This window comes from Cariama cristata, unplaced genomic scaffold, assembly GCF_000690535.1.
Source record: "Cariama cristata isolate BGI_N322 unplaced genomic scaffold, ASM69053v1 scaffold19777, whole genome shotgun sequence".
NCBI classification, from domain to species: domain Eukaryota; kingdom Metazoa; phylum Chordata; class Aves; order Cariamiformes; family Cariamidae; genus Cariama; species Cariama cristata.
The window spans coordinates 849-13,508 of NW_009626366.1; the positions used below are offsets into that span (position 1 = coordinate 849).

The 12,660-nt window shown below is 37.7% G+C and overlaps 1 protein-coding gene across 1 annotated transcript in view; it reads left to right on the forward strand.

Moving 5' to 3' along the window:
• Window positions 1-1,485: 1,485 nt before the first annotated feature.
• Window positions 1,486-12,660, forward strand: part of ERGIC2 (ERGIC and golgi 2) — a 20,409-nt gene continuing 9,234 nt past the window's right edge. Inside the window, exons 1-7 of the mRNA XM_009704015.1 lie at window positions 1,486-1,633; window positions 4,493-4,601; window positions 6,613-6,659; window positions 7,845-7,915; window positions 9,390-9,430; window positions 10,152-10,253; window positions 11,504-11,599. Coding sequence (XP_009702317.1) covers window positions 1,528-1,633; window positions 4,493-4,601; window positions 6,613-6,659; window positions 7,845-7,915; window positions 9,390-9,430; window positions 10,152-10,253; window positions 11,504-11,599 — 572 coding nt within the window. The 5' untranslated portion in view covers window positions 1,486-1,527. The remainder of the gene's footprint in view (window positions 1,634-4,492; window positions 4,602-6,612; window positions 6,660-7,844; window positions 7,916-9,389; window positions 9,431-10,151; window positions 10,254-11,503; window positions 11,600-12,660) is intronic.

The window sequence follows — 12,660 nt, forward strand, 5'->3', positions numbered from 1 at the left end:
TTTGCCATACCTGTGCTCTGAAGTTTTCCAGCTTTTCCTTAAGCTACTCTGAGTGGAGCTGAGATCATTCTTTAAAACACAATTGTATAGCGTAGGAAGGACAGGACCTTGCTTCCTTGATTTTTTTTTTTTTTTTTTTTTGGATGTTGTATAACCGAAATTCTGTTCCAGCACCCATCTTTTCTGCCCACTTTAACTGTGGTTTCTTTGAATCCTCTACAACACACACGATATCATTTTGTTGTTCTCTGCAGGCTGACTTGACCGATGCTCCCACCAAGTGCAGAGTCTGTATTTTCCACTGAGGTCTGAAGTGAATTTGTGTAGAGAGGGAATTGCAGGTATAGATTGTGATTCTTCATGTGTGAACTTCCATTTCCAGTAAAGCCTATTGCTTTGTTATTGCACCGCACAAAGCCTGCCCTGTGCCAGGGAGGGGCAGAGTAAGGAATAGCTCTTGAGCAATTTCAATAGAATACGCTGGAGACTTGATGTGCTCTTGAAACAGGGGAGATGAGTTCACGGATTTTTCTACAAGACGATGATGAGGACCATCTCACATGTTGGCAGTGTACGTTAGCATACCTGCCTTGTCTTTAAATAGAGGATGATAATATAATTCATTCTTAGAATACAGTAAATGAACGATGGTTTTCGTAGCTTCAGAAATTCTGGGCAAAGTGCAAGACTTCCTCAGAAGGAAAACAGCAGTGCCAGCTTGTTAAAACATGCAGCATATTGGCGGGACTGGGCTATGAGCATATTTGCATGATTTGGAAACAGTTTAAGACAGTATTTCCTGGGCCGACTGCTTCTCTCTGCATCCTGCTGCTTAACGTATCAACAACTTCAAGTGGAGCAGAGATCATGTCATGGACAAAAAGGATTCTGAAGGATGGAGCTAGGATTTGGTGCTTAGTTTGCTTGGGGGGGGTGTGTGCATTTTTATAGAGAAAAAAAATGCAGATTTTATCATGACTAGAAAATTCTACAGCTGTAAAAATGCAAAGCACACTTTTTTTTTTCCCCCTTTAGCATGCAATGTGTGCTCACATTGGCTGAATATAGGAGCCCAGAGCGGTTTGACATCCTCCCGAGTTTATGCAGCCTATTAGATGGTCCCTGCTAAGTCAGTGACTTCTATACTTTGTCAGGTCTGTTTAGCAAGCTTACTTCAGACTGAGTTTGGTTTTTTTAATCTAAAATTCAATGTATCCAATACCAGTAAGAATTTACTTGAGAAAGAAATTGATCATAGTAATTAAATGGTGAATGTGCTGGATGTGGCTGGAATATAAGCAGCAGTGCCCAGGCAAATTTGAACAGTTTTCTTGAAGCAAGAGTGACCATCCAGTTGTCTAGCATGTGCTTCTTGAAAACTTATTTCTTGAGTTCTAATTGCCTTATTATTGCTTTATAATTATAGCCAGTCAGCTTGAGCAACATTGCTTGTGTCTTTTAATCACAACAATTTATTCTCAAATCAGAGGGAATATATGAAGGAGGAGGTGGAGGAGTGTGCTGAAGATGAGGCGACTGAATCGGAAGAAGACCTTGAATTTGATGAAAGAATTGGATGCCTTTCCAAAGGTTCCTGAAAGCTATGTGGAGACTTCAGCAAGTGGAGGCACAGGTAGGCCTTATTGAGATGCTGACATGATTCATGTTGACTGTTAGCTCAGTCTAGCATGCTCTGGGAACAGAAACCTCAATAGGAGGAAGACAGGCATCTGTGTTCACTTGAAACTAGCCAAAATTGGTTTCTTGGTTTCTTTTGTGGACTGACAGAGCTCATCTCCTTCAGGTAAAGACATAGTATCTTATTCGAATAGATGCATTCATCACTCATCTGAAGGGAGAGTTTTGTGTGACACTGATGAGACTCAAACCAGTGTAAAGGGTCACTGTCAAGACTTCTAACCAATTACAACTGGAAGTACACCATGCCAAGGCCGTAATAAAACTTTCTCATTTAGGCCCTTTTCTCTGTGTGAGGTTTCTGGGTGAGACTCTGTCAACATGAGCTGAAATGCAGGGATTCAACTCTGTGCTTTCATAAAAGAGGGAAAACATTCTCCAGAGATGTCTAAGAGCTGCCTAAGTTAAGCATCAGGATGAAGAACAGCTTCCTAAAGCTTTTTGTCTTGAAAGTGTAGTTGATTTTAAGAGTGGGGAAGACCCTTTGAAGAACTAAACACTTTACTCCAGGGCATGTGCTTGTACTGTCCTTATTAGTCACTTGAGCTTCTCTCAGAAAGCTGTAGCTGTAAAGGTACCATTTCTATATGTATCTGAATAGGAAATTGTACCTTTAAGTTGGGTTGGGCTAGAGGTAGCCTGATCTGGAGATGATGACTTCATCTACTGGACTATTGGAATTGTTTGCACTTAGATAGGAAACTGCTAGCACTTAATTTGAAATAGAGGACAGAAATCTCTCATGTGCGATTATGTCTGAAACTCAGTTGAACAAAAAGTACAAGAAGCAATTGCAATCTACAGATAAGCCTTTGAAGTCATTACGCCAATTGTAGTGTAGAGGTAGATATCACAGGGATCTGTATTATTTTGCTATGTTTCCTGAAGTGCACTGTTAATGATTAAAGGATAATGGTATATAAAATAATCTCTAAGAGCCGATTAAATAACTCTTTGTTAATGTTAGTCCCAGTTCCTGAGAAAGCGAGTTGGTTTTGTGTTGTAATTCACAGAAAAACAATAAATGCTTAAAAATTCATTTTTTTCTAGTATAGCACAATCCTTCATGAGAACTTCACTTTGGTGAAGGGTGCCTTAAGGATTTCTCAACACCAGAAGTTATTTTAGCATTCGTTGGTTTATCCCAGTAACCTGGGATAAATGACAACATAGGATTGTCTTACTCTATGCCGTTATAAAATCTGAGTATAGTATTCCCGTTTCATTCAGGATTAAAGTGCCAGGCTTACTTTCTGATGTGATAGGGATGCAAAACATACTAAGACTCTATTCTCAGACTTTCAGTGCCTTCAAACCCATTGCAAAAGAAGTACCATCTCTCAGACTGAGACTGCAGCTCTGGGGCTGGGAGAGCCTTCAGAAAAGAGGATCTGTCTTTGGAAATTCTACGAGACTTCTTTTTTTTTTTTTCCTGTTCAGATCCACAAATACCTTTGCCCAGAATTACCCAGAACGCAGCTATGGCTCTAACTGTTTCCTTGTTGCTTTGGATAGACAGTATGGCCCCAGCTTTCCTGTTGCATAGCTGGGGTGAGTCTGGCCTAGTGGGCTTCAAAAGGAAATTGATAGCCAGAATAATTAACTGATTAGTGCATCTACTTTCGCAGTATGCATTGGCATGAAGGTTTTTATATATATGATTGTTACCTAGCTTCAGCTGGAAGCTAGAACTTGAAGTGTTGCTGATCAATGCAACAGTCAATGATTTATTTTCTGATCCCATAGGACAGTGCCTTTATTCTCCTGCTGCCACCTCTGGGCTGTAGACCACTGTGTAATGAGTGGAAGCCTATCAACAATGGGCTTGTTTCTTCTCAAGTTGCCCTTCACGGACTCCATAGAAATACTCCAGAGAATGCGAATGGAAAACATATACTGTCAATAATCTGTACAAATCATTGCTGCTCTCCATAACTGAAGTTTTTTTCAACTTAACAAAACCCATGATTTAATAAAAGGGGTGTAGCAGGTGTTTCTGGGCATCTGTTACTGTGTTTCTGATTATGTGCAGAAGGATGATCTTCCCCTTGCATTGTACAACTTTGCAAGTGTGATGAATAGGCTGCTTGGAGATAAGTGAGGCATGTATACCAATTAGTTTTCTTCCTAAAAATGATTTCAAATCAATTCTTTGCTTCTTTAGCTGTTGGTAGAATGGATAGCTACATGTTGGTTATTGCCAGAGGGAGAATTATTTGAAATGCTGGGGTGGGAGTCCTGACTGTACAGCTATGCACAGTGCATATAGCGCATATTATTTCTCTTGTCTCCTAGCTTCTTGGCTCTAAAAATGGATATAAAAATATTTCGTATAAAAACTTGGGTTGTAGGCAAGTGGAGACTTGAAGGGACTTCAGGGTGCACCTTCTCCTTTCATGCTTGAATTCAGGATTTAGTTTGCCCAGACCATCCCTGTCAGTGATTTGTGGGCATTTTCTTTTATATGCGTAGGAGGATGTAGTCTGTTCTTAAATCTTCCACATATGGATTTCACAACTTGCCTATCACTCTAGTATTTGACTGTAGTTAATGTAAAAAGTTCTTTCTTGATGCAAAGATAGGACTTGTTCTTTTCCCCTCCTATGTAAAAGCAAATACAGTAGATATGAAAACGTTTTTCTAAGAGCAGCTTATGGATTTATAAATCAAAGATACCAGTATTGTACTGGTAATGCTCAGATTCTGGAATGTTAGAATTTTATTCTGCTTATGTTTCTGAATAATATTTCTTACAATCTAAACTTCTAATTTATTTTTTTTTTGACCACTCAAGTTTCTCTGATAGCATTTACAACAATAGCTTTCCTGACTGTAATGGAGTTCATGGTCTACCGAGACACATGGATGAAATATGAATATGAAGTAGACAAGGATTTTACTAGGTAATTTTTATTCATGATAATCCCTTTTAAAATTTAAGTTGTCTGCATTTCAGGAAAGAATAGATTTAACATGTTCATGTAATTTGCAAGCAATTTATGATTGAAATTAAAAATTAAATTCTAAAGGGACTTGATTTTTCTTCTGTTGATTGATTTGGGTTTTTTCTTTTCTGGAATCAATGAGGAAAAGAAATTGAGATTTCTGTAACGAAGAAGGCAAAATAATGTAGGTTTGTTGGTGGAGGAGTCCCCTGAGGAATTATTTGCTAACAGTTCAGAGGACATTGTAATATGTTACTCCACATCAGCTAGGTAAACTCACCACACTTGCACGACGCTTACTCTAGTTTATACAATTAATATATTGCCATTATACTTTGTGCTCCTGGAGGTGAACCTTAAGCACTCAGAACTTTCTGTTGTCTAGAGGTTGCTACTGGTCCTGTCTCCAGTTACAGCCCCCAAGATTGGCTGAAGATGTATTTGCTGTTGGTTTTCATGTGCTTGTCTGGACTCTGTTTGCCTTTCTTCCTGAGGTGGTCAGGCACCCATGAGTCCATGTGAAGTTAATGATGATTTTGTGCACTGAACGCCTTTAAATATCACACGTCTGGAACTGAAATAACTTTAAAAACTGTTTGACTAGTTGCTGTGGTAACAAGCTAAAGATAGATATATTAATTGGATGTCTTGTACGTCAGAAATACCAAAGGTTTCTGTAATAGAAAAAATAAAAAATACAAGAAATTTAAGGGAAATGCATCAAAAACTCAAGTTAGAGTAAATCCTTCAGACAGATGGGAGTTTCACATTTAGGTCTTTGCTAAAGTAGGTGGTTTTCCTAGTGAAACTATCACATGGGAAGGATAGTCTAGCAGTTAAGAGACTGTTATGGGACTTGGGAGACGTCCTGCTGCAGATTTTCCAGTTTGGTTGTGGACTAATCACTCAACTTGTGGTTCTTGACAATTTAAACCAGTGGAGACTGGGATCGCTTTAAGTGCTTTTTTGCTGTCTACTGACCATGTCTGGTCCCAAGTTGAGCCAGTGTTGAATCCCTTGCTTATGTTGATTTGTTTGTGGTCAGCAAAGTTCCCAGAAGAAGCTCCCTAGAGGTGATAGGACTATATGACTATAGTGAGGGGATTTACTCATTATGGTTTAAATGACTTTTGTGAAACTAACATGAAAACCAATAGGAAATGCCCAAAATATTGGGGAATGCCACACAACCAGACTTTTGGTGTGATGAACCTTTTTGGGGTGTTGGTTTGGGGTTTTTCTCCCTAATGGGAAGAACTATGTTTTAACTCCCCTTGTTATGGAAACATTCAGGGTAAACATCTTAACATGCAAGGCACTTTGCTATTATAATATGGGAGCACTTTTGAGAAAAGAGTTTTTTCCAGGAGTGGTGCTAGCAAAACTAACCATCTTTATGACATGGCAGCATTTTCTGGGAACTGGCTGTAGCAAATTCTCAGCCCAATCCTGAAAGTCACTGTCCTGAGGAATTCTGATCAGAGTTGGAAATACAATGGCCTGTCTTAAGGACAAAACAGGAGGAAGGTGCTCAAATATTTACTCAGTTTTAGATTTGTAACTCATATGTTGTCCTGATCCACTGCATTCTGTGGAATTTATTGCACTGTTGTAGTTGTGTGGGAAAAAAAGAAGTGTAAAATATTGGAAACGATATATTCTTAATAAGAGTGTGACAAACTCTTGGGTCAGTAATATTTCCAGAAAATCTGTTAGGAGTTTCATAGTAAAATTCAACAGGGAAATCTGATGCTTTTATCTCTTAAGTTATGAGTGGTCGTTAGTGCTTTAATAACTAAAAGTCCGTCTTGGTTCACACAAATTTTAAACAGCTTAAGTTTATATTTATTGGTGTAAATTTTTATATTTGGCTGTGTTTCTGCAAGTAATCTGAGAAATGTAGTAATATATCTCCTGATACTGGTACTCAATGTTACTTATTAGCTTTTTGCCTTTTTTTTCTTTCCAGTAAATTAAGAATCAATATTGATATTACCGTTGCCATGAGGTGTCAATGTAAGTATTCCATCAGAGAAAGTTTTGAAACACTTTAAAGGCTCTTCAGAGTATGCATTTGTTTGCAATATAGTTGGATATTGTTCAAAATATTCTAACAGTGAGATTTCTTCTGATCTTGATGGCATATGCATCACTGAAAGAATTAGTAGGAGATGTGAAGACAAGTATTTATGCCATCTCGTTCACATCTTGCAGAACTTTTGCTTTGTCTGTCAGCAAAAAAAAGGATCTGTTGTTCCAGTCTCTCTCTAGCTGCAATATTCTAAAGCTCCTTGTGAGACACAGCTCAGCAGCTGAAATTTATCACAACTTTTATTTATTTATGAACTTGGCAAATAATGACATGCTGTCTTGTTTAACAGTACTGAATTGTTAAACATCCTCCTGGACATATGGATGCCTTCTCATTTAAAGGCAATGCTTACTATTCTTTTGACATCATTTAGGTAATGAACCATTATTTGTATGGAGTGGTTTTGGTTGTCCTGGACTGAGAAAGAGAGACAATACTAATCCTACCAGGAATGCAAGCAAATCTTCAAGATTCACTCTTTTTTGGCTAGGTTAAACCTTGCATTAATTGTATAATCCATCAGTACCATACAACTTGTGTTTGTCTCACAAGTATTAATATATAGGTCATCCTTTCTTACTTTTAAAATTTATTTTAGTATTTTTCAATTATTTTCCAGTTAGCATAAAAAATTCTGAAAATTCTGATTTTTTTTATTTGATTTTTTTAAAAAAATTGAGAAATAGACAAATTTTTTTCCTCTGTTTTGGCTAGTCTTGGTTTGGATTCAGTGCTTATGAAACAGGAAAAAATATTTAGGCATAGCAGGTCCTAGAAAGCTTGTGTATGTAGTTCATACAACATCTCTGAAGGTGTTACATCAGTGAGAAAATATTGCAAATCTGAAAAGTTTGTTTCCAGTCACTGTGCATCAGTTGATGATGCTCTGATATGATAGGTCGAAAAGTAGGATTCTGTGGTTTCCTCCTGCCTTCCAGTAGTCTGCATCTTTCCAGGTTTGTTTTTCTTTTCATTTGGACTTTGTTAACAAGAAACAGTAACTTATACTGAAAGTTTACCACTGTATTGCGAAACTTCACTTCAACTTGAGCTTGTTTGTTTATGATCATCTGTATGACTCTTAATATTTTTCTCTCTGTTTAAAATAGATGTCGGGGCTGATGTTCTGGATTTAGCAGAAACAATGGTTGCCTCTGCAGATGGGCTAATCTATGAACCAGTAAGTTGATTCTTACCTTTTTATTTTAAAAGGAAATTGCTCTTTACTTGATGCAGAGCACTGCTGGGCTGACTTGCTTGTATTTCCCCCGCCCCTCCCCCCCAAATTGCCTTGCACAGAACTTTCCCAAGTATTGTCTGATCCTTGAGTGAAGTCTGCAGTGCTTACCTCAGGAACCTGCTAGGGAAAAAAGCTAGCATTGGGATTTCTGCCTGTTCACTCTCTGCAAACAGCAGATTTGAATACAGCACGCTCCCAGATCAGTGCTTCTTAAAAAGCTAGTGATTTCTACAGCTAAGTTTTTTACGTTCGCATATTCTAGGAATAAATTCTGACAGTATTTGATATGGAAGGAAAAACTATCAGAGCTCTCCTAAAAAGCAGTTACATCAATCCTTATAATATGGAATGATGTTAAAGATTAATTTCTGTATTGTGAACTGAAGGCTCTGGAACTACTGTGTCAGCCTATGCTCTTAAACTGATTTTGTTTGCATAGTGCGATAGACTTCAAAGTAATTATGCTGCATGAAAGTAATTTATCATTTACAGAAAACTTATTAGAGAATGTAACTTCCTGCTGTAATTCTTACATTCTCTAGTAACTGAACCATATTCCAAATTATAACAGTTTTGTCCAAATTCCTGCTCATATGTGTGAGCAGGAGGAGATGGCTGAATGGAAGGACTTGGTTGGGAAGGGGAAGGAGCTTGATTTTGTTTGCTTGTTCTCGTTGGAATATTTCTTTTTGTCTGGACAGTCATCCCTGCCCTGCTGTAGCTGCTGCATGCTAGCAGTTCCCCCAGTTATTATAATCGTAGAAAGAGGAAACTTCCTGTACTTCATCTGTTTTGGCCGTAGCTCTGGGTAGATTTGAGCATTAATTGCAATTGAATTTACTGTCTGGAGTACATCAGAATTAACAATACATAGATTTGAATTCAGTGCACAGAGGTTACTGGTGACATTCTTGCACCGATTGAAGTACAGCGGTTCTGATAGCTTGTCTTGAAGAAGTGCTTGATGTGGGATGACCATAGAAATAAACAGTCTGCACTTGGACCCTTGTCTTTCAAAGATTGCTCCTCTGCCTGTTTCATTGCTGTTTACATCAAAACCATGCATGTCAGTTATATCAGTTAGAATTAAATTGCCACTCACTGCTGCTTCTAGCCCGTGTTAGTCAAAGGCTAGAAGGGCAGAGACTGCTGACGAGTCTCTTCTTTAGGAAAAGATGCTTAAGTTACAAATGTGAATAAGTGAATAATTCTGGAGAGGAAGGGACAGAAATTTCCAGACTTCAACAATAAATGTATTGTTTAAAATGCAGAGTCCTTTCATAAACTCCAGTTACATAGTACCAAGTGTGAAGTTGATTATAACTTCCCACCCCTTCCCACACCTTCTTCAGGGTTTCATTGATGGGACTTCAATGCTTCCTTCGTGATTTTAGATGTGTTATTTTTGTTTCAGGTAGTATTTGATCTCAGCCCACAACAAAAAGAATGGCAAAGGTAAGGCACTGAAATGCTTGCTTATGGTTTGTATTGCTTGTACTGGAGGTGACTTTGAGGTACACCAGTCACGTGACAGAACTATGTCTTAGGTCTAACAGCTCCTGCTTGTGATTTAAGAGTGCAGACCTGTGAAAACATATTAATTTGCTTTGCTTTTCTCATCGTTTGAGATCGCTGTTACAGAAAAAATTGGCTTTGGACTTATTTGTGGAATTGGGTCATGCAGTTGCAAGCCAAGATGTATGCAGTCACTCAACTTATGTTTCCAAACGAATCCTTGGTAGCACAAGTTTTAATTATGGATTCAGATACGTAACACAAATAGCTTGATATCTAAATGTCAAAGCTGAACTGGCATGTTCTTGCAAAAAGAAATGAGTTTGAGTCTTTCATATAATTAAATTGACACACTTTATTGTTTAAACTGGCATAGCTTGGTGATATCTGTGATGACTGTACTGATACTCTTGTAATGGAACCTGAAGCTTATTTGGGAGTCTAGCTAGTTTTGATGTTTTTGGTAACACACTGCTGTGAACACCAGAGCTTTAAGCTCTGTATAAAATACCATTCTCAAAATTTAATGTAACACTTTAATACTGACATGAACCTTGCTAACTTCTTGATTTATAACCTGCAACTAAAGCTGATAATTAATTGTGAAGTTATTTTTTGTTTTACTGTTGCATGCTTTCATGCTTGTCTGTGTAATCTGTAGGATGCTGCAGCTAATACAGAGTAGGCTGCAGGAAGAACACTCTCTGCAAGATGTGATATTCAAAAGTGCTTTTAAAAGTGCTTCTACAGCACTGCCACCACGGTAAGAAAAATGGGGATGTTGTGTCATCATGCCCCTCTCCCTCTGCCTTATTTAATTAGACTTCACGTTTTATTGTGGTTATGATTTCTTCCCCTCTCCAGAAGATAAAGTTGCAAGAAAATAAGACCTTACTGCCTTTTATTGCATTTTAAAATAGTATACTTGATACTTGCTTTGGAGAGTTGTTATTTTATGAAAATCTCTGGGGTTTCTAACCTGGAGAAGGTTTCCAGGTTTTGTGTATGTATTTGTATGTATATATCTATACATAATACAGATGCACACATAAATACACACACACACCTTTTTAGTCCATTTTATCTGATGCTTCCTTCTTAATGTGAATTAGTAATGCCGAAGTAACGCTAAGCAAGTCTTTTTTTTTTTTTTTTTCTAGTGAAAGAGTATCTTACTGTCCAGCAACTCTTAAAAAAAAAAAAGTCCTGCTATTAGCTGTGACTTAATACTTTATGGTTTTAAAAGAATCAACTTTTGAATAAAAATGTGTTTTGTTAATAAATGCTCTTGTATTTTTCTTAGTAAATCTCCCTGTCTCAGGACCAAATACATCCTTTCTTCCTAAGGCAGACTGAAGAGGGCTCAAAAAAAATCTTTCCTCTCATTTAGTTGTTGTCTTCAGATTCATTTAGTCCTTCTGTGTCTTTCTTGTTAGTGCAGTATTTGAGATGGTATTTATGCTTGAGATGCATTTAAAAAATTTTTTTTTTTCAGCTCCCTCTAAGGAGCAGATTTGGAAATATGTTGTGAGTTGTGGACATCCCAACAAGTGTGGGAAAAGGAAGGTTTCAGAAAAAAAAATGTTGAAAGCTGTTCTTGTTGCAGTGTTGTTAACATGACTATGTATTCTGTTTTGTTCATTGCAGCATTAAAATTTTCCCAACAAACCGTTTCTGGTAGAAGTAAGTGGGGAAAAAAATCCCCAGGGCAGCAAGATATACTTACGGTCTTACATTTTCTGTTCACATGCTCAGATATCGTAAGTTAGCTTTGTAGGCCAGATCTCTGAATATAAGTACAAATGAAAGCTCATTAGTTTCATCAGACTGACCTTTATTTGTTTCCCTCCCTTCCACCATCCCTGCTACAAGTCTGGAAGCATGTGATAAGGAGAGGTAGATGATAATGCTATACCTTTATGCTAGGAAAAGAAGTATCTAACTCTACTGCTGTTATTTCTGTTAGACGGTGAATATTCTCAAATATTCTTTATGTTGTTTTTGTTTAAACAGGGAAGATAATTCATTACAGTCTCCAGATGCATGCAGAATTCATGGTCATCTCTATGTCAATAAAGTGGCAGGGAATTTTCACATAACTGTGGGCAAGTATGTTCTGTTCAATTCCTGAAAATCAAAAAAAAAAAAAGGAATTGACTTCTACGTTATATACAGTGCATGCATGTATATGTGTGTGTATGCCTTTACACTTTTGAGTTAACAACTGTTTTTTATTAACCTTCCCATACACACGCTTGGTATTATTTTCCATGTGGTATCTTTTCTTGCACAGTTAAAAACGAATATCGTAAGTTACTAAAACAGTGCAGTGCATTGTTGCATGCAATGTAGTGGTTATGTATTCCAGTGTCTTACAGGATGAAAACTCTTGAAAATAGGTCCTCAGTAAGTGTATGACATGGAGTGGACTGCTTGTACTTGCCTCCATTCTTTGGGCCTGCCCAAACTCCTCCTTTCTGTTAGTACACAGTTCACTAATATGGATGAAGTGTAGGTGTGTGCTATTTCAGTGCTGAGATAACATAGCTATGGAACCATAGTTAGGGAGCTAAATGCCAGTCCATCGTGACTTGTGGAGACACTTTCTGATATGCTTTGGCAATGGTATTAGCTTATATACACTGTGTACGAACTTGTGTTAACTTTTCTCTGTGCTGTCCAGCTCTGCTGTCCTTACTTGTCTTCCTGCTACCTCTGTCACCAGAGATCTTAGCATGCAATCTATACTCTTTAATTTATCCACATGTAATTCCAGCGGCTCTTTGAGTGGGTATTTCTTCAAATGTCAGTTCTGTTTGGTCTTGTACCACCTCTGATTTGCTCCTAGATGTCCAGCTTCTTAAGCCCTTTTCAGAGCAGATAATTTCTCTCTCTAGTTCTGCAACCCTGAATAATCTTTTGCTTTCCTTTGCTTCCTTTTGCTCATCTTTACGTTAGTACTTCTGCTAAGTTGCTCTTTCTCTTCGTGTAGGTGTGGGGTTTTTTGTAGGTGTGGGGTTTTTTTGTTTTTTTTAATGGCTTTTCTCACTGGCCACCTTGGTACCTTATTGCCTAGTTATTTATTGTAGTCCTATCTTGTGTGATCTCATTATCTTTCTCCACCTTCTGTTTGTCCAAAACTTACATGCATTTGGTAATGATTTAACTTA